We start from the raw sequence: 22,117 nt of genomic DNA, 5'->3' as shown, positions 1-22,117 counted from the left end.
TGGAACAAGATTGTAGAAAAGTCCATTTCCCCTGGGACGTGCCAAATGCAGTGAGAAATGATTAAAACAGTGGTGCAGGGGAACCAGCCTCATTCACAAGTAGCTTTTCTCACTCCACCGTGCTAATTAAAACAGGAATGGCGATGCTTGCCTGGCGGATGATTTATGACTCTAAAAATAATTGGGCAGAATGTTGCTGGGTAAGATAAATCACAGTTCAGATGAATGTTGTGCTGAGAACTCTAGGAATGGAGATGGAATGGAAGGAGAAACCTCTTAGCAGAGAAAGGACCTCAGGATGCCTTGTAGTTGAGACTTGGTTGTGATGGATCCCTGATTGGTTATACCCACATGGCTGTAGCTCTTCCCCTCCCACAACAAGTTGGATAATGCCATCTAACTGGAATACCTTCACTCAAGGTTGGAAATAACTTTTGGAAGAAGGAGATGGTTTGGGGAAGGGAGCATGTCAGGACCAGGGCACTTTTTGAGCCAAGTAGAGGAGATTCATGGGCCAAATGGTCCTCAAGGATTACCCCCTGAGTTATCCATGGAAGAGAATGCAGAACCCCTTCTTGAAGATGATAGCTGTAAGCAAATACGATACTTGCCTTAATAAGAAAAATGTATTCTTATATCACCTTTCTATTAAATGCACATGTGTGGAAAGATCATTGCAGCATTGTGAACGCTAATGGTTGTGTGTTGTGTGCGTGCTCATGGAGGCACCCATGCTTGATGTAGGAGAGAGATGGTGGCACCGAGAGTTGCATTTGCAGGAGAGTGCCACGGTGATTGAGGGCTGAGATAGGCAGCTAAATCACTACGAGATTTTCAGATACTCCAAAGATAGCAGTGTTCTTGAGAGAGATACTGTTCATTCAGGTTGCTAGGCAACGCTGTCTCCAGGATGCTGTTGGGGAGAACATGGCACTGCATCAAGATAACGTTGAAGTGGAGTGTGCCACGAGAGGGTGTGCCCCTGAAAAACAACGTGTCTTGCTGCAGACACCGTCAAGAGCACAAGAGCTGCGAATGGCGCATCCCAAGACGTGGGTAGTGAGCAATGTGTTCTAGGCAGGCTAAAATGTTTTCTCAGGTGCGCCTTCACATGAACTAGCTGAGTAGGCTTCCTATCATAGAATCCTAGAAGCACAAGAGGCCCTTCAGGTTCTCAGGTCCAGACCCAGTGCAGGAATCCAAGATATAACATCTCAAACAAATGGCCTTCCAGCTTCTGCTTGAATACATCCAGTGAAGAAGACCTCATTGCCACCTGTCAGGTTTACTAGGTAGACCAGACAGGAAACACGACCAGATAAGCTAGTTCTACTTCATTGTAAAGCTACATTAACAGAATCTTGCAAGTCTGAAAGTACAAATCTCCCACTGTCTCCTTTACAGCCCAAGAAACAAGGGAGGGTCCCTTCTGAGCCTCTTGCCCCATCCACTATCCAATATGCTGTCTCTTATCTGACCATTCCTGTGGCAGCGTCTCTTGGCCCAGTCTCCCAAGGTCTTTCCCACATACCATTACCTCCCCTATGAAACGGTTTATCTTGTTAGAAAGCATTTCCTAATGTTTAACTGAATTCTGCCTTCCTGTATTTTAAGATGGTTCTATCATTCCTGCACCCTGCGACAATAAAGGACAAGTCTTGGCAGTCTTCTGCATGACACCAGTTACTTGGAAAGTGTTCTTATGTTCTTCTTTTAGCTGGCTTTTTCTCAAGGCTAAACACTCAGTTTTCCTTGTAAGACTCATGTTCCAGTGCTCTGCACATCTTTGTTGCCTTTCTGTGCACCTGCTCCACTTTCTCTGACTCTTCTTTGACATGTGATGACCAGAACTGGACACAATGGTTGAGTAGAATAGTGAGACGTTCCTTCCCACGATTTGGGAACTATACTTTCATTATTGCAGCTAATATTGCCTTTATTATTCCATGTTAGCAGCCATCTCACCCTGCTGACTCTTATTTAAGTTGCGATTGGTTACAATTCCAAGATCCTTTTCTCATGAACTGTTACCAACCTACCTACATTGCTTCCCAAAGAATAAGCCTTAGATATGCCATGGGGGTGGGTGGGGAGAATATTATGATCTTGTGTGCGTGGATACACACATTTGTGATATGGATTGGCACCGGTTGGCTCCCAGTGAACATGGATCATGACACAAAAGTAGGTAATAGCCTGAACCAAACTTTAACTGCTCTTCCCCACTTGTCCAAAGCCCTCCCCCCATCATGCACACCCTTGAGCTCCATTCTTTGGCCATGCTAAAAATGTGTGCACTAACCTATGTGCAAAATCCTTGCACCAATGCAGGGGTGCCTTTTACCTACTTTTTTTGTGCCAAGGTGCAAAATCGGGGCTTTAAGTTTAAAGTGATTGATTGATTGATTGATTGATTGATTGATTGATTGATTTGATTTTTACACTGCCCAATTCTGGGCGGTTCAGAGATAAGAACACGCTGAGCAATAAAATTAAACAAAAGATGGCACGCCTGGACAACTACCAAAACAAACCTACATTACCCATAAGGGGGCTTCAATCATCCTTGCCAAAGGTCTGGGTGAAGAGCCAGGTCTTTAAGGCTCTCTGAAATACCAGTTGGTTGAGGGCCAACTGGATCTCAGAGGGAACCTCATCCCAGAAGGCAGGTGCTATGGCAGAGAAGGCATTCTTGATAGACGGCACTGTTTCATCGATGGAACCCAGAGCATGCCAACCCTGCCAGATCAAATTGTCTGGACAGATACTATGGAAGATAGGCAGTCTCTCCATTACTAGGTCCTATGCCATTTGTGTGTGTGGGTATGTGTGCCTTTGAGTCAACGTTGACTCCTGGCAACTGCCTGGACAAGTCCTTGCAGTTTTCTTGACAAGATTTCAGAAGTGGCTTGCCCTGGTCTTCTTCATCCTAGGGTTGAGTGGGAGTGACTGGCCCAAGGTCACCCAGCTGGATTCATGCCTAAGGTGGGACTAGAACTCATGGTCTCCTGGTTTCTAGCCTGCTGCCTTAACCACTAGACCAACCTGGCTTCGCATTTTACCCCACTTTCAAGCCAAATGAAAAACGAAAAAGTGCCAGTCTTTCATCCCTGACTAGCAACTAGCTAGTGTTGCTAAGTCACCTTTGTTTTTAATTTAAAAAGTGTACCCCCCCCCCCCAGCTCTTGCCTGCTGCTGTTTTAATGATATGGATAGAACTCTAGTTGCAGACATACAAGTCCAAAGTTCATGCAGCATAATTGCATGAAAGCCGTGGGGCTTGCACGGAAAGAGGACATTTGGTGACACTGACATCAGAACACAAACCCTTGGTCCTTCTGAATATGGTAGAATAAAGCTGTGATCGTCAACAGTGGCAAAAGAATCAGGAGTCTGGTAGCATCTTTTCCTGCTGACCTACTTTATTAAAAGGCTGTTTGTGACCTGCAGCTCACAAAAGTTTATATCTTTTAATAAAATGGGTTAGCTGGAAAAGTGCTCCTGGGCTCCTGATTTTTGGGGTCATCCTGGATTTGTCTTAGATTTGCTCTTTGTCTTGAATTCCAAACCAGGCTATAAGATTTCCCAAAAGGGGGGGTGATCCTTGACTGCGAAGTGGATCTTAGATTGCAATAGTGAGAAGGAAGAGTATTTGCTAAACTGCCATTGCCAGCCAGGTGCAGAAGAAAAGAGGGTGAGGTTTTGACAGCCATGTAGAGCATTTAAAGGCAAAAGAGTCCAGCAAGACTATCCCACTTGACTATAATATATCATAGCATCTAGGCCAGTGTTTCTTAACCTTAGCAAATTTAAGATATGTGGACTTCAACTCCCAGAATTCCCCAGCCATGCTGGCTGGGGAATTCTGGGAGTTGAAGTCCACATATCTCAAAGTTGCCAAGGTTGAGAAATACCAGTATAGGCAGTACTGGAGTAACTCATCTGCATCGAGAAGCCAGGGTGCTCTCCATGGTCCTGAACTCAAAGTCTCTAGCTTCACACTTCTACTTCTCAATTTTATTTTTGCACTTCATGTCCCACTTCTGCCTATAACCTTAACTTGAACATAGTGGATTCACCCTGGCCCATCCTAATTTCTGTGGGCAGTTGATGCAGTCACTGAAAGACAAATAAAAAATTGTTCCTGGAATGTGCAATCTGCAGGCCTAGGGCGGATCTGAACACTGATGTTCTGCAACTATGTATGGGAAAGCAAAGGCCTTTGAAGTGTTGAATCTGGAATCAAGGATAAAACGGAGAGTTATCTGGGGTAAGCTAAAAGGTGGGTGAAATTTTGTGGCACCAGGGAGGTGAGAAAACTGCTCTGTGGGAATCTTATCTCAGGTCAGTCAAGTTGTTGCCATCTGTAGGAGTGTTGATGTGTTTCCAGCCTACTCTGCTTCTATATTTACAAATAAAATAGATATTATAAAGATGCCATAAATTTACAACACTCTCTCTCATCCAGTGAGAGAGCAAGAGGAAGCGTCCTATGTAGATTTTAAAAACTGACTTATTTTATTTGAGGATTATTGAATGTATGATTGAAGTCCAAAAGGAGGGTGTTTTCTTTTGTTTTTTTGCAAGGGGATATTTAATTTTGGGGCCACTTTTTAAGTGCCTTATTATGCTTTTGCTTTGAACATTCTTGAGGGACATACATCTACTAAGTTAAACATGCAAGCAAAGAAAAGTGTTTTTGATATTCCTGAGTTGTGTTGGCTTCACTGTGGCTGTTTCACCTGGGTTGCATCTAAAGAATTCCCTGCATCATGCTTATATGCATTTTTATTGATTTATCATCATCATCATCATCATCATCACCATCATCATCAATTTCTAGAGATCCCCTTAATGCCGAAAAGCAGCTATTGCAATTGGTCATGTTTGGCTCCTTTATATTTTTATTTATTAATTTATTTATCATATTTATATAGCCGCCCATCTCACACAAGGTGACTCCAACAATTAAAAATATAAATACATAAAAACAATTAGAAATAAAAAACTGTAAAAGCATACAAAACAGGAGGGGATGAAATTAACAAACGGAGCCATCATAAAATCTCCCCGGTCCCCTGGAGCCTGATCGCACAGCCAGGTCTTGAGGGACTTGAGGAATGTTGAGAAGGTTGGAGCTAATTCCACATCTGGGGGGAGAAGATTCCACAAGACGGGCATCACAACAGAGAAGTCCCATCTCCTGGGACCCATCAAATGCAATTCTCTAGCAGACGGGATCCATAGCATGCCTTCTCTGCCAGATCTGATGGGACGGGCAGATGTAATTGGGCAGTCCCTCAGGTAACATGAAGATTTTAGTGCTATACTGGTTTTCTATTTTGGTATTTTTATTTGTCTTCCATTACTATATATACTATAGTTTTATCCAAATTAAATATTACTGGATAATATATTACTGTAACTTATAATATTCTATATTACATGGACACACACACACTCCTACTTTGGACACTTTATGCGAAGACTCAGCTGTCTGGAGAAGGCTCTCCTGTTGGGAAAGGTAGAAGGAAAGAGAAGAAGAGGATGACCAGAGCACAGTGGAGGGACTCAATTATAGTGGTGATGGGGGCACCATTGGAAGACCTGAAAGACCAGGTTAGGGACAGATCACCATGGGGAAACCCGATCTATGCAGTTGCTAAGAGTCAACACTGGTTTGAAGACACATCATCAATCAATCAATCAATCAACCAACCAATCAGTAGAAAGACTCAGCTCCCTTGGGAAGTCCATAATGCTGGGACATGTGGAAGGAAAGAAGAAGAGGACCAGCAGCAAAGTGATGGACTCAGTTGCAGTGGTGATGTTGCACTGTTGGAAGTCTTGAAAGAACAGGTTAGGGATAGATCATCATGGAGAAAATCTATCCATGTGGTCACTAAGAGTCAACAATGACTTGATGACCCGTAATCATCACCATATTAATTTTTGTCTTTAAAACTCCAAACTTACCGTCTTAGTAGTACTGGTACCATGATTTTATAGTTTGCACCAGTGATCAGAATTTTAGTCAATTCTGATAGTACCCAGGTTAGACTCTTACCACAATGGGATGGCTGGAATTTTATTCTTGAATGCTGTTATGCTGGTCGGTGACCGAAATAAGGGGATAACTATTACTCTGCCTAAAGGGAGGCTGTTTAAACTTCGTAGCAAATCTTTCTGCTGACTTTTTCTCACAGCCAAGACTTGGAAAAAGCAGATTCCAGCTGTGCTGTAGGCTTTGGAGAGGCACCAATGTCTTCTTTTTCTCCCCCTTAAAAGTGCAAATTCCTGTTCTCCTCACCTCTTTGGGGTATTTTGCCCAGGCGGATCTCCTTCAAAGGCTCCCTGTCCGAGGCCCAGATCCGAGAAAGCAGCTTGGAGGTGCTGAAGGGGTATTTGGGAGACATCGTGGATGCCATTGTGGGCTCAACCGAGAATTGTCCCCCCATCATGAGAGTGGCTTTCAAACAGCTGTACAAGCGAGTGGAAGAGCGATTTAAGGAAGCAGAGAACCAGGTGGGTCTTTTGGGACTGAGCAGCCTGTTCCAAAGAGGAGGACTCTAAAGCTTTTCTGTTGGCACGGTCTGTCTTCTGGCCAACGGAAAATGTGGAGAAGCTAGAAAGAGGTCAGTGGGATGATCCTGGTTGAGAGTGTGAGAACCCGGTTTGGGGAAGGGAGCAAATTGTTGTCATTTCAGAGGTCCTGAGGTTGTCTTTGGTGCTTTTGCATTTATAATTCGCATTTGAGTAGCAGACGGCTTTTGTTTTCCATAAGGGTGATAGAGTCAATCTATCTGTGTTTTCTTCCCTCTTGTTGGTATCCTTCCAGGAAGCCAAATACATCGCCATCAGTGGCTTCCTCTTCCTCCGCTTTTTTGCCCCTGCAATTCTGACCCCGAAGCTCTTCAGTCTCCGGGACCAGCACGCAGACACTCAGACCAGCCGGACCCTCTTGCTTCTGGCCAAGGTACATCTAATGCGTTTCACCTCTGAGTTGCTCCAAAGCGGTGTTTTTCAACCTTGGTCACTTTAAAATGTGTGGACTTCTGCTGGCTGGGGAATTCTGGGAGTTGAAGTCCACATATCTTAAAATTCCCAAGGTTGAAAAACACTGCTCTAAAGGGGGCATTAGAATTCAGGAGTTCTGGAATGAATGAATGAATGAATGAATGAATGAATGAATGAATGAATGAATGAACGAACGAACAAACTGGGGAAGGAGAAGATGAAAACAACCTCACCAGATAGAGCAAGGGTAATGTAGCATAAGATTAGGCAATGTTTGTTGGAAACACTGGATAACATTTGGAATGTTAGAAGTGTGCCGTGGGTCTATCACTAAATGGCCACCACATGCAGAAGATGTATGTTGTTAACCCAGGTTTGGTATGTTGGGTTGTCCCTGTGTGGGTCAACCAGCACCTTTGGGCCAAAGGTTTTCTTTCCTGCCTCTCTCCTTGGCAGGCAGTGCAGAGCATTGGCAACCTCGGGCTCCAGCTAGGTCACGGGAAGGAGCAATGGATGGAGCCTCTCCATCCCTTCATCCTCTCTAGCATTGGACGAGTCCAAGAATTCCTCGACAGGCTCATAGATGTGGACACAGAGATTGGTGAGCCACTGTGTGATGTTCTCCCAGAAGCAATGGGACATGTTTGGTTACAAACTGCAAATGTGAAAGTTGGGCATAGTAAATCAGGCCCAGAGATGGTGGGCCTCCAAGAGTTGGGTGTTTTATCCATTCAAAACTTTTCTTCATCAAATATCAGATACATTTATCAAAGATAAATCCATTGATTATCATTTTATTTATTTTTTTAAGATTTATAAGGCCGCCCAACTCAAAGAATGTGACTCTGGGTGGAGTACAGCATAAAAAACAGTAAATTATAATTTAAAAAACCCAACCGCCACCATATAACTAAAAATTACAAAATCTAAATACAAAATGGCAGCCAGCACACTTTGCCTTTTGTTGGCATTCCTGCTGAATCATGGGAATCATCAGCGAAACCTTTCTGACTGCACCAAAACAGTTGCACCTTGGAAATTCCTAAAGTTGTGCAGTTAGAATTTTTGAGAGGGTGGGTCTTGCCCTAGACAAGCATCGAATGAAAAGATCTTCACAATTCCTCAGCAACGTTTCGCTCAATGGATGCATTCCAGATATCTCCATTGCTTTTCTTCTCTAGAAGGAAGTGAAAAACAACCTTGGACCCTTTTCCACTCTTCAGCCATCATCAAAGAGGGTTACCTGCAGAAACGTAAAGCCGAGGGTCTCCACCTGGTGTCCCGTTTCACCTTCAAAAAGCGTTACTTCTGGTTGAGCAATGAAAGTCTTTCCTATTCCAAATCTCCTGAGTGTCAAGTAAGTCCCAGTCTTCTTGGAAAAGCCAGAAGGCTGAATTAGCTGCAACCAGGCCCAACTTGAGAGTTGGTCGATGAAAATGCTTTTTGACAACTACACCCTCTCCTCGTTTAGTGACCGCATTTCATTCCAGAAACTTTGTCGTTAAGTGAAATAGTTGCTGGTTGCTCCATCTCATTCAGATAAAGTTCTCTCATACAGTGTCCTGTGCCTGGCCTGTTTTCCCCCCCTTTTTTTGCCCCCTCGCAGGGCGGAGAGTTTGCTTAAACAAGCAATCTCTCCCTGAGCTGCTTTTTTCCACAGCACAGCGTGTCTTTAAAAAGTAATAACTTCAAGTTAACAAGCTCAGCTCTGTAACCTTCATTAGTTGCTTAGAACCCTCTGCCCCACTGCTGCCTGAAACTGACCAGATCTTAATCAGTTTTACACTGAAGGTTTTTGTGGTCAGGGGCATGGAATTTGGTTGTAACTGCAGGCATTGGTCAGAAAATGAATTTTTTATTACCATGTATGACAATCATATTTCCAAATGGTCACTAACTGAGGCAGTCACTAACCGAGGAGTGGCTATAAATTTACCATTGCGCACACCATCGGAGGAGAGCTGTGTTAGTCGATGGTAGCCAAAAATCAGAAGTCTGGTAGCCCCTTCTCTGCCTAACAAATTTGATTAGAAGGTAGAACCTGCTGTGAGCTGCAGCTTCTGCCTTTTAATCAGATTTGTTAGTCGGAGAAAAAATGTACATCTCAAATAACCGAAAGAATTATGGAACACTTTTTCATCTAGAAAAGGAATAGGCAAAGGTTTTCTGAGGCTTAATGTTTCATTCCTGCTGAGGGCCATTGGATGAACAAGCACAAATTCTGCCTTTTTGCCCAAGACCTCAAGATGAGGTCCCTGAGATCTTGTGAAGTGCGCCAATATTGCACAACTGCGGTACCTTTTAATTTTCCAAAAAGAGATTTCCATTGAGGCATCACAGGCCCTTTCAGAATAAAGTCTGCCGTCCCTTGGTTTAAATGAAGGAAGCTTCCTCTCTCCCTTTCCTTGATCAAGTTAAATGATGGGAGGACCTTCCCATGGCTTGGTTAAGAAGCCTTCCTTTGCCACACTGCAAAGTTCTGTGGCGATGGAAGTGATAGTGGACCTCTTTTCAAATTAACTTTCCCAAAGCAGCCGAAAATGTGCAGAAATTTTCCCAGGAAGGACTTGGGGAAATAAGAATAATGGCTCAGGAGCATGGTCTTTCTTGTAATGGTCTGTGGGAATGGCCTTGGGAGACAGGAGGGAGAGCTGCAGACCGGACAACCGGTGTGTAAAAGATGTCTCAGCCCACAGAAGGAGAAGGGACATGGGAAGAGTTTGAGAAGGGACCCTCTCTGGTTTTTTGGAGAGTAAAAGGAAAGGAGGGGAGAAATACGTTCAGCCTTGTAAGATTCTGTTAATGTAACCTTATGAAAAAGATAAGCGGCATCTGAGCCCGCAGAAGGAATGGGGAGGTGGCAAACATCTCAGAAGGGCCCCTTCCTAATTTCTTGGACTGTAAAGGCGAGGAGGAAGAGATGCACTTTCAGCCTTGCAAGCTTCTGTTAATGTCATCTTACAATAAAAACAGAGCTCGTACTGCTGGGTGTGCTCCTTGGCTGGGCTACCTCGCAGGGCTAACATTTCTTCTCCACACCCAGGTCCGTACCTCCATTCCAGTCCAGCAAATCTGTGCTGTGGAACGGGTGGATGAAAACGCTTTCCAGCAGGCCCACATGATGCAGATCACGACGAGAGAAACCGGAGGCCAGCTCTTTACTATGTACATTCAATGCAAGGTAAGCCTGGCTTATGATCAGGATCCAAACCACAGACATCCTGAGTTAGGCTCAATCAGCTGCATCTTTCCCCAACGTGGCGCTCTCTGGATGCATCGGGGAACTGCAGACCTCTAAATCCCCAGCAATTCAAAAAGGTGTGGTTGCCTAACGCATCTTGGAGACACCCAACTGGGAAAAATCTGTTCTACTGAAGAGCAGGTGAAGAAGAAGCCCCCCAGGAGGCAGAATGTTGTAAGGGCACAGATACTTATGTCTAGTTTTCTGGACAACCACATGGGAAGCGATTCCCCCCTGCTTTCTTCTGCAGTGTTTTTTTACAACTTGGGCAGCCCCGGGAATTTTTCTAGGGCAAAATAGATTGGGCCCTCCTTAGCTTTTCGAGATCAGCTCACCTTTCCTTCTCTTCCTCTTGCCTGCCTGTAAGCAGCAGGAAATTAAGTGGCATGCTTTATAGGGGCCAGGGGGCTGCCTATATACTGCCGTTTTGCCTCCTCCTTATGGCAACATTCTCTCTTCGTTAGCAGCATCATTAGGAATCCCTATAAGATGCTTAAGTTTGGGAGAAGATGCACACACACAGACACACGCTATAGCAGTGAATGTGAAGCTAAGAGGGGCCGGTTTTGCAAAACCTTGAGGTTTGCCAATCCCCCCGAGGCCCGTTGAGGAGCACACAAGCCTCTGCAGAAAGATGCAAGAGCAAAGCAAGCAATCGATGAGGTCCATTCCCGCCGTTGCGTGACTCATTCTTGTGCCTTTCTTTGGCAGAACGTCAACGAGCTCAACCAGTGGCTTTCAGCTATCCGGAAGGCTACCATCTCCAACGAATGTATGCTCCCTTTTTGCCACCCGGGCGCCTTCCGAGGTAGCCGCTGGACGTGCTGCTTGCAGACGGACCGTGCCGGTAATCAGACGGTGCATTGTGAAATCCTGGAGTTGGAATGAGGTTCCTGAGATGTTGGGAGAAAGGCTAACCCCAGTCAAGGGTTCCCTCTGAACCTGTAGATCTAGGCTGGGCCACCCTGAACATTGCAATCTTCTCTCGAGCATTGTGCGTGTGGGATCTTAGATGCTAAAAGGGACTACGGAGACCATCCACTTCTCCCCCTCCCCCCTTGCTTTGTGCAGGAATCCATATTGAGGTATCCCTGGCGGGTGCCTCCTCTGCTCCTGCTTGAATCAGTCAAGCAGAGGGAAGCCCACCACATTCCAAGGTCATTGGTCCCACCATCAAAATGCTCTTATTGGTAGGAATTTTTTCCATGGGCTCAACCGAATCTTCCAACCTATCATGCAATATCTCCATTTTACATAGGAAGACTAAAAAAACAAGATTTGGCCTTTCTCTACAAAATACCCATTTGGGACTTGAAAAATATAGTAATAGTTCTGGCCCCCGGTCTTCTCAAGGCTAAACAGACATAATTCTTTCTGTTTCTCCTCTTAAGACTCATTTTACAGTCCCTTGATCATCTTCCTTGCTCTTCTCTGCACCTGTTCTAGTTCCTCTGAATCTTTTCGAAAAGCTGGTGCCCAGAACAGGATAAAACATGCATGCTAGGGGCTGAGCAGCGCAGAGTATACTAGGACGGATCGTATCTATTTCCAATGATTTGGCAACCAGGTATCTGTGGATGTAGTCTAAAACTGCATTGGCCTGTTTTGCATCCACGTCACGCTGCTGGCCCATATTTAACTTATGATTAACAACTAGATGCCTTTTTTCCTCCTCCCTTCTGGGATTTTTGTTTTTCAAAGGAAGTGGAAAGAAGAAGGGAGTGGGTGTCAGCCCTTTGAAGTAGGTCAGGAAACAGATTCCACAAAACTTACAGGAACTCTATTGTTGCAGGGTATAATAACAGAATCTTGAAAGCCTGACAGAGGTTCTCTCTTCCCCATCTTATACCCAAGAGAATTGAGTCTGGAAAATCTTGAGTTTCTTTCCTACTCACTCCTCCCTTCCAGGGCTAAGCAGATGTTTAATAATGACTATTGCCTTCTTGAAGGCCATTTCCATACTTGTCTATATTGTAACGGACAGAAGGAATAACCCTGAGGAACAGGAGGAAGAGCTTCAACCAAGACGATGGTCAGATAAAAGAAATCTGAGTCCAGGGCAGAAATGTAATTTGAGAAAGCGTCTCAGACATGCCCTCCCTAGTTCTTATGCAAGATTCTGTTACTGTAACCGTATAATAAAACTAGTATTAGCATTCATAACTCTGGCTTCCTAGTCTGGTCTACCTTGAAGGGCTGACCATGTGGGGAAAGTTGTCCCCTACAGCAAAGGTGAAAACACACTTAGAAAGATCTCCATTCTAAACTTCCTTTTCCCTATAGCCCACCCTCAGATCAGAAGCGATCAGAGATGGGGGTTTGCATCTCTCCAGAAGTGGATAGAGGGCAACCTTTGGCATCTCAGCCCCTCAGCCCCACTGGCTGGGGTGCCTGGGTATTGTAGTTAGTAGCATCGCAAGAGTCCATTCCCCACCCCTGGGCTACGCGGCCACCCGTTTCCTCAACTTACAGGATCATCTGTGTTGTGGTTTGGAACAGTTCGGGGCTGCAGCCGTACGCACTCTGCGGTGACCCTGGGCGACTGGAGTGACCCTCTGGATCCCGACGCGGAGGCTCAGATGGTGTACAAGCAGCTTTTGCTGCATAAAGACAAGCTCAGGTTGGTCGCGGATGATGGATCGGTCCCATCCTGTTCAGTGGGGAAAGCGGAGAGGCAGATTTGCGGCCAAAGGAGAAGATAGAAGTGAATATGTGTAGCTCAGGGTTGAACTGTGGAGTCCTTGGGGTTCTCTGAGCTGGGTTGTTTTCTGGCAAACATTTTGTTACCGGGCTAGGGAACATCTGATCACCGCAGACAGAGACTGCAGCCATGAAACTAAAAGACGCTTGCTCCTTGGGAGGAAAGCTATGGCAAACCTAGACAGCATATTAAAAAGCAGAGACATCACCTTGCCGACAAAGATCCGCATAGTCAAAGCTATGGTTTTTCCAGTAGTAATGTATGGCTGTGAGAGCTGGACCATAAGGAAGGCTGAGCACCAAAGAATTATTACCTTTGAATTGTGGTGCTGGAGAAGACTCTTAGGAGTCCCTTGGACTGCTAGGAGGTCAAACCAGTCAATCTTAAAGGAAATCAACCCTGACTGCTCATTGGAAGGATCGATGATGAAGCTCAAGCTCAGATACTTCGGCCACCTAATGCTAAGAGAGGACTCTTTGGAGAAGACCCCGATGCTGGGAAAGATTGAAGGCCAAAGGAGAAGAGGACGGCAGAGGATGAGATGGTTAGATAGCATCACTGAAGCAATGAGCATGAAACTGAGCAAACTCAGGGAGACAGTGAAGGACAGGAAGGCCTGGCACGATATGCTTCATGGGGTCACGAAGAGTCGGACACGACTCATCGACTGAACAACAAACATCTTCAGATGTTCCCTAGCCGGGTAACGAAACATTTGCCAGAAAACAACCCAGCTCAGAGAACCCCAAGGGCTCCAAAGGAGAAGATATCGTTATGAAACTCAAGGAAATACCAAGCCGGGGAGAAAAAGCTGCGTGTTGTGCAAGCGTTTGAGCACCTTCTGGGCACCCTGGGGTGGGGAGGGCATTTCTCCATGTTTACACAGCATATATGCTGCATGGTGTTTTCACCTCCCTTGGCCAGCAGGAGGCGGTACAGAACTAAGTTTCATTCGGCTTGGAGTGTCTCCGGCCTCAAATTGGTCGGCTTAGATGAGCAGATGTTTCCAGCAGAGGGCACCCCCAGTTAAGGAATTGTCCCAGGCTCGTCAAAAAATCCTTTTGCTCCAGGAAAGGAAGAGGGGAAACCTAAAGACTGAGATTGCATTAGGATTTTGCCTGCCTGGAGGTCTAAATCCTGGGAAATCCCATAGCCAGATGGTCGACACCCACATTGCGCGAAATTTTGTCCTCCCATCTCTTCTAAAAAATATTCACATTTGACCTTTCTTCATCAGACACCTAGTTATCAGCCACCCCCATCAGGTTCCCCGAATTATTTTCATCCCACCTGGTTGTGATAAGAACATCACATCAGCAATGGGGGACCACGCTTGCTTTACTTTTCCTCTTCCCTGTGTATCCCTTTTTCCTTGTGTGATATGACTCTTAGGCTGTTTTCATAGAAAATGCTTAATGGGAAATAACTTGTTTTCCTGGTTTATTGAACCGTAAAGTAACCCAAAAGGTTACCCCCCCCCCCCAATACACACAAACAAATCAAAACTACTAAATAACCACACATACACTCACACAGCCAAGTAACCAGACTTCTAGATTGGAATGCTGTACAAACAGTGACATCAATAGAAGACAATATGGGCATCATGGCAGCACAGTTGAAGCCCCACCCCTTTTGCAGATAAATATAGAAAGGGCGGGGCTTCAGTCATGCTGGCTGCCATCTTGACTTTTTTGACCCCCCCTGTAGATGCCAGTGTAAAGAAATGCGTCTGACCAGGTTCAGTGGGTTTTGTGAATCATAGCCAATGTCTGTAAAACTAAGGGAAGAGATTGTCTCACGCTTTACAACAGTTTTTATTTTTACACACCGACCCCCGCCCTAGAATAGGCTGCCCCAACAATGCAGCCAGTCTGGCTCTCCTGTTGCTGAGAAATCTTTTATTCTGCAGTCCATAATATGACTCTTGGGCAACTGCTGTTTATAACGTTAAAGTTTATTTTATCTTATGAGCTTGGCGTTATTTCTGGGTTTGCTTATTTGTATTGCCCAGAGTCCTACTGATTGGGTCGGTATTCAAAAACTGTAAAATCAATCAATCAATCAATCAATCAATCAATCAATCAAAATGACAGCAAACCATTTGGAGAGGGGTTTTTTCCCCCCCCCGGCTAAAGAGTAGAGTAGAAATGCTTCGAAGAGAAGGAAAGCGAAGGGAAGAATAAAACGAAAGAATGAAATGAAATGATAAAATAAAATAAAATAACAGCATGAAATAAATAATACAATGAAATGAAATAATGAAACGGATTAATGAAATGAAATGAAATAATAATATAATGAAATGAAATGAAATAATGAAATGAAATGAAATATATAATATAATGAAATGAAATAATGACATAATGAAATGAAATAATAACATAAAATAATAACATAAAATAAAATTGGGTAGATCTGATGAGAATAATGCATTGCCTAAGCCTCTGGACAGCCTGATTGGACAGGAAGCCGTTGACTTCTTAAGAAGCAGATTCCTGGACAAAGTGCACACCCCCTTCACTGAAATATCAAGCACCTCCAAATTAGCAGGAGAGAAAAAGATGCTGCGAATCCTGGGTGTCCTTGAGGGGCTGTCTGTCAGCCAGGCTCCCCCCCCCCCCGCTGCCATATCCATGTCCCCCAGCCAAGTTGGCCCCCTTGGCTGGGGTGGATGAGAACTCAACCCCTGGCCTGCACCTCTGGAAGATGCCAAGTTGGGAGGATCTGGGCTAAACAGAAGCGGGGCAGAAGAGTTACGTGGGTGGGCTGGCTTCCATCCGCTCAGCTGTTTCCTCCCGTCTCCGAGTGGTCGGTGTTTCACCCGGCAACAGCTTTCTAAGAGCTGCTGTTCACAGACCAATCTGGGCATTTTCTGCATGTATGTTACGTGTTCTCCCATGGATCTCTTTTCCCCTTTACAACAGCAGTCTTTCCCCCATGAAAGGCCCTAGCAAGGCTGGGAGAAGGTGATGTTTCTCCTGTTCTTGGGAATCACTTCTCTGTTGACTCAGATAACATCCTAGATAAATGGCCAGCTGAGTTTGTTGGGTTGATGCATAATGAGATAGATAGATAGATAGATAGATAGATAGATAGATAGATAGATAGATAGATAGATAGATAGAGATAGATGATAGATGATAGATGATAGATAGATAGATAGATAGATAGATAGATAGATAGATAGATAGATAGATAGATAATCATTCTTTAAATCATGTTTTTTCTTTTTCTCATTGTGGGCTGTTTCTCTCCTGTAGGACCCGCTGTATTGATTTGCTGGCAAAATGCATATATAGGTTGACGGCTCCTTTTGCACAGATTTGACTGGCGTATCTTATTTTGAGTTCAGGGCGGATTGGTTGGAAATTATTTTTAAAACCATAGGAAGGTGGTTTCTCTGTCTGCATTGCTTACATGAAGGTCATTCCAGGTGTTGGGATACCCTGTCCTCCTGAGACCATGCTTCTAAAGCTTGCAATTAATGATGCAGGTGATTAATTGCTGCTTTCAACTGGCTTTTAAGGCTTATTGCCCTGTGATAAATTGCCTTCTTTTCCACTCCGTAGGGAAAAGTACCAGGAGATTTCAAGCACAGAGGCTGCGCAGGAACAAAGCAACACAGCCAAAAAAGGTAGGCCTGAGTCTCTTAGGTTGCCTAGGACCTGGGGTGGAGGAAAGGCAGAGGAGTGCAAGGCGATGAAAATAAGCCACAGAAGGGGGGTGCCTCCACGCATGATCAACAATGTGTAACTCAGCCAGTGCTGCTTCCTGTAATGGTATGTGGGAAAGACCTTGGGAGACCACGTGAAGAGGGAACGGTCAGATAAGTGACTGCCTAGCCCTCAGCTGGATGGTGGGAAGGGCAAGAGGCTCAGAAGAGAGCCTCCCTAGTTTCTCGGGCTGTAAAGGAGACGGTAACATAATTGTACTTTCAGACTTGCAAGATTCTATTAATGTAGCTTTACACCAAAGTAGAATTAGCTTATCTGGTTGTGTTTCCTGTCTGGTCCACCTGGTAAGGCTGACATTTCCTTTCTGTAGCATGACTTTGCCACAATTCTTCTGCTGTCACCTAGGGCTGGGGATCGGCCTCCTGTTCTGCACAGCACGGGGCCACCGACATGCACAAACATGTTGTGTACTGCTGGCCACGTGATCGTTCCCTCCCTTGTCAAAAACTCTCCCCAAGAGCTATCCTTCTCTTGCTGAATCTTCTCACCCGGATCTTAGGTGTATTTAAGGACTGCTGTGTGACCTCATCTCAACTTAAACCAGTGGTTTCAGAGGCTAAAAAAAATCCCCAATAAGCTGTTGTATAGTTTCTGTGAGTGGGTGGAAACTCAAAGAAGGTGTGGTAGTTCACCTTTGTTGCTCCCCTTCCAAGCCTTCCCGATCAGGAGGAATCTGTTTCTAAGTCTACTATCACATGACAAGTCTGTGCATCCCTAATCAAGGGTGAATGAATCGATCTCCTGGATGGATGACCAATATTTGCTTTGCCAGAAAGTTAAAAATGCCTTAAGCAAACACGGAGGAATGAACTGGAGAATCATAGATAATTAGTTCAACGCCAACCGAGGGAGATGTGATATTTTGTTCAAATGTCCAACGAGATTTGGTCATCCCTTAGATGCTGAACAGCAAACCAAGGTCTGTGAGGAACTGTAGGCTTCTTGGACCACTTCACACCCCCACAAGGGGTTCTCCATGAGCAAAACTGAGATTTAGAGAGATTTGCTAACCCTTTTCTGCCCATGGGGTTGGGTGAGATTGGCTGAAGCATTGCAAAGGGAATTCCAGGAGTACAGGAAAGACCTGTGCATCTTCACAGGCCAAAAATTAAATATAAGACAACACCACGAGTCGGCCACTTCAGTACCATTGGTTAGGAATAGCATTTCTTCTCTTCTTCCCATAATGACATGCTCACATTTTAAACCCAGTACCCTGATGAGAAGAGAAGGAACAGGTTAACAGAGAAGTTCCAGAGACAGTTCTGACATTGGTTTAGTTGGCTGCAAATGTCCATGAAATAGTTAGAAATATGGAATCACCAAGTTGGAAATGAGGCTACTGAATCTGATCGAGGGCTATCCAGCTGCCCCCTGAAACATTAACTGATGGTTTTGGTTATTGTCTCCATTGTCACATTGTTCTTGTCCTTGGAGGATTGACCTAAGTTTCCTTCAAAAACTGTTTTCTTGTAATTTAGTGTTCCAAATCCCAAATTCTGGTTGATAGAGGTTAGCTTTGGGCAACAAACTCATCTTTTAGCCCAAACCTGCAGTTCTATCTCCTTCTTAATCTTCTCTTTTGAAGGCCAAACTTTCTTTGATCTCTTCTCCCAGGACTTAGGCTCTAGACAACCTTTCTGGCTGGCTGTTTCTGCACCGTCACCGGCTTCTCAGAATTCCTTTAAAAGTGGTGTCCAGAAGGAGAACCAGCAGTGCCAGTGGGATCTAACCAATGTAGACAATAGCAGAATATCTAATGGTATGTGGGAATGTGACAGGGCAACAAGACACAGCTAAGGGATCGGTCAGATAAGAGGGAGCATAGCCCATAGCTGGATAGTGGGTGCGGCAAGAAGCTCAGAAGAGACCCTCCCTAGTTTCTTGCGCTGTAAAGGAGACGGTGAGAGAATTGTACTTTCAGGCTTGCAAGACTGATGTCAGCCTTATGAGGTAGACCAGACAGGAAACACGACCAGATGAGCTAATTCTACTTTATTGTAAGGCTACATTAACAGAATCTTGCAAGTCTGAAAGTTCAATTCTCCCCCTGTCTTCTTTACAAGAAATTGATCAGATTCATCTATGCAGTTCATACAACAGAGCTTTGTGAGAAGGAATTGCTAAGAACAAAGTTTTCTTGCAGCACCATGATATTACATCCTTCTTTCTTTCTATCCAGTGCATTTATTTATTTTTATACCTTTGACTCAGTCTTGACTCCCGGAGACTGCCTGGACTAGTCCCTGCAGTTTTCTTGGCAAGATTTTCAGAAGGAGTTTGCCCTGGCCTTCTTCTTCCTAGGGCTGAGAGGGAGGGACTGGCCCAAGGTCATCCAGCTGGCTTTAGAAGGCAGGATTAGAACTCATGGTCTTCCAGTTTCTTGCCTGCTGCCTTAACCACTACACCACACTAGTTCTCAGTCATATTTACAAAGTATAAAAAAACCTGAATCTCCTGAAATCAGTGACAGAGTCATCAAGATTTCCAAGTCACGTTGATACATCAGCCGATTGGCCAGATGTTCAGTGAGGCTGAAAATGTAACTGTATACCCAGCAAATTCCCTTGGATAATGCTTGTTTTTAAATGTAGCTGGCATTTTGCTTTATTTCCATTTTTTATTTGAAGTTTGGTTTTGTCTCCTTTTTGTTTCAATTCCGGTGTTCTTGGATACAGGCCCAAGAAAAGAGCGATTCTGTGAGTTATTCATAATATGATGTGAAAACTTATCCTTATAGCTGTCTTTAAACTGACGAAAATTGTTTGATTGCTTTGCAATAATAGTTAACCCATTCAATTTTGGAGTATATAAGTTCAGTTATTGACTTGACTATTTAGATTGATTAAATCTTTTGGTTTGGATCAAATGCTGGAAGATCACCCATGGATTTTCCTCACTATCCAGGAGAAAGGATTTAGAAAATAAAAAGGATTTATTGTCACCACTTCAGGAAATGACTTGCATCATAAAACTCTACAATGATTCTGTTTCTTCACTTTGGGTTTGATCTTCCTGTCTTTTTTCTCTTCTCTTCTTTTTCTTTTTTCAAAATGCTGAATAAAAATATAATTAAAAAAAAAAAAGGAAATGATTTGAACAGTCCAGGGGTAGAACAAACAGTAAACATTTTGGAAAGAAGATCAGGAAAATTCTCCCATTATTGTTTTCTTTCTCTCTTTCTCTTCTCTACCTCACACCCAACTTCAGACGAAAGTCAACGAAGGCTGAGAGCAGCTGTTCACCTTCTAGAAGTCATCCAGGGACTGGAGCAGGCCCACAGGGCTTTTGAGCATCAAGAAGATGAAGAGACACCAGGGAAAGACACTCTACCCCCTCCGTAGGTGCTGTCTCCCATTGGGAACCAGATTATCTTGTGTGTCCTGTAATGATGACGTCTTCACATCTGTCCAGAGAAGAAAGCACCTACCTTCATCACAGATTATGCTCTTGTTTGACACTGTCCCCTTGGAAGGAGAACAAGGGACCGAGAAGCACATGGCAGAAATTACAAACGCCTTTCTATCTTCGTAGCTGTACTCAACCAATGTTCTACATGAAGCTCTCTTGTGGTTGTATTCCAGAAGAATAGGGTGTGTCCAGTTTCAACTCACTACAGAGACGGATGGAAGTTAGTGTCTGTGGTCCACAAATCTCCTGTAGGCCAGATTGGGGCCTGGGCACCATCTTTAATGGTGAAGATCTCTCTCTTTCTCTCATTCTCTTTAGATCACATTTCTAGTCTTAATCACAGTAAAGATAAGCTTGAAAATATGGGGGAAGGGAAGTGCTGCTGAAATCTCAAGATGACAGACCGATGGCTACATAACATTTTCAGAGGGGTTGAGGAAACTCTTTCCCTGCATAACTCTTTGAGCTGTTCCTCTTGGCCGTAACAACCGGCCCATGTAAGCAATCTTTGAAAAGTGGAGAATAAAGTAATATAAAACAGGGGGGGAAATTGCCTGTGTCTTGCATAATTCTTCTAGAACACCCAATTTGCTCTGCTGAATTGGGACTTCTTGGGGATGGAGTGTCAACTTCTGCTCCTACTTCTGCATATCTCCCTTGCTTCTTGCATTCTCCCTTCCCATAAATACGGGTGGTATTCCAGAGAATGGATCAGAGTGTGCATTATTTCTCCCAAGTTTTCAATGGGACAGGGGATGACCAGAAAAAAACACCCATTTAGGGCCCGCCATCTTGACCTTTTTGACCACATCCTGCAGACACCCCTGCTCAAATGTCCCAATCTGTGAAGTGTGTACTGCCACAGCATCCTACCATGGGTTGTGGGGGAGCGAATGTCAAGAATTACAGGAAGCACCTCCATTATCCTGTCCCCTTATTTCTCCAGCAAAACAGTTCAGCAACCAGAACTAAACATTAGACTGAGAGTGCCAGAGGCAGACACATCTGTTGGTGGTCACTGAATCCCCTACTTTTAAACAGATGGTTTTAATTTAACAAAATAGAAAATACCTTGTGGCAAAGGAGGACAGTGGTCCCCAGCCTGACCTTCATTTCCAAGAATTGAAATCAATGTCCATTATTTCATTTTACTCTTCTCTCCAAATGTTATGGAGACTTAGTTTATTTGTTATTGCAAAAGAAAGAATGAAATGCATAATGGAACACAATTGTAACTGGCTAGCCAGGGGCTGTTCTTGTCATCTCCAAGTAAGGCTAGAAAAGACTCCTCTTTTGAAATCCAGATAATAAATCACTGCCAGGTAGTACAAGTTAGATGGGCCAGGACTCTGAACTGACATAAGGCTGCTTCCTGTGTTGGTGATGCTCAGAATATTAGCCAATAGGGCCTGAGCAATGCTCTGATTCAAAAATTCAAGTTAAAGAAGATTAGATTTAATCAAGCCATTTGCATCAAACCTTCTGAACAGATAAACCAAATTGATTTGTTGGGTCAAATCAGTCAAGAAGTTCTGAATCCGTTCAGCTCTTTGAAGGGTTGGCTTTGGTTTTTCAAGGGGATCTTTTGAGAGGAATCAATCTGACAATTGCCCAGATCTCAACCAAGCTGCAAAGTTGACCAAATCAACCATTCCAGTTGCAAATTTGAATCGAATCATGGCTGAATCGCAAACCTTTCAGAACCAATAGACACTCAAGCTGCTTTTGCTCTGCATCCCAGTAAAAACCAGTTACTCCAAGTTGTTGACTCACTTGCTTCTCTCAGGGCAAGGAAATGGACGTACATTTGGAAGACAACAGTGGATCTCAGCCACTCTTTTCAATGTTCTGTCTACCGTTGGCTCTTCTGCAGACAAGTGTGACTCACCAACAGCCCGGGACCAAAATAGGTTTTCCCCGAGGACTAAGAGCAGGCTAGGATGAACAAACGGAAGCAGATGTTTGCACTGGAAGCTCAGATGGGGCTTAGCTTGGTCATTCTGTTGCTGG

At 44.3% G+C, this 22,117-nt stretch overlaps 1 protein-coding gene across 1 annotated transcript in view; it reads left to right on the top strand.

The window, feature by feature from the left end:
- RASAL1 (RAS protein activator like 1) overlaps positions 1-20,647 on the top strand; it is a 50,092-nt gene extending 29,445 nt beyond the window's left edge. Inside the window, exons 13-21 of the mRNA XM_088143163.1 lie at positions 6,333-6,525; positions 6,839-6,976; positions 7,474-7,618; positions 8,199-8,374; positions 10,061-10,198; positions 10,970-11,105; positions 12,758-12,878; positions 16,532-16,596; positions 19,907-20,647. Coding sequence (XP_087999289.1) covers positions 6,333-6,525; positions 6,839-6,976; positions 7,474-7,618; positions 8,199-8,374; positions 10,061-10,198; positions 10,970-11,105; positions 12,758-12,878; positions 16,532-16,596; positions 19,907-20,040 — 1,246 coding nt within the window. The 3' untranslated portion in view covers positions 20,041-20,647. The remainder of the gene's footprint in view (positions 1-6,332; positions 6,526-6,838; positions 6,977-7,473; positions 7,619-8,198; positions 8,375-10,060; positions 10,199-10,969; positions 11,106-12,757; positions 12,879-16,531; positions 16,597-19,906) is intronic.
- The last annotated feature ends 1,470 nt before the right edge of the window (positions 20,648-22,117 follow it).

Source organism: Python bivittatus, unplaced genomic scaffold (assembly GCF_059951505.1).
Source record: "Python bivittatus isolate LINGU-HERP-01145 unplaced genomic scaffold, Pbiv_v1 ctg000280_np1212, whole genome shotgun sequence".
Classification (NCBI taxonomy): domain Eukaryota; kingdom Metazoa; phylum Chordata; class Lepidosauria; order Squamata; family Pythonidae; genus Python; species Python bivittatus.
This window is presented reverse-complemented; position numbering and strand designations above follow the sequence as displayed.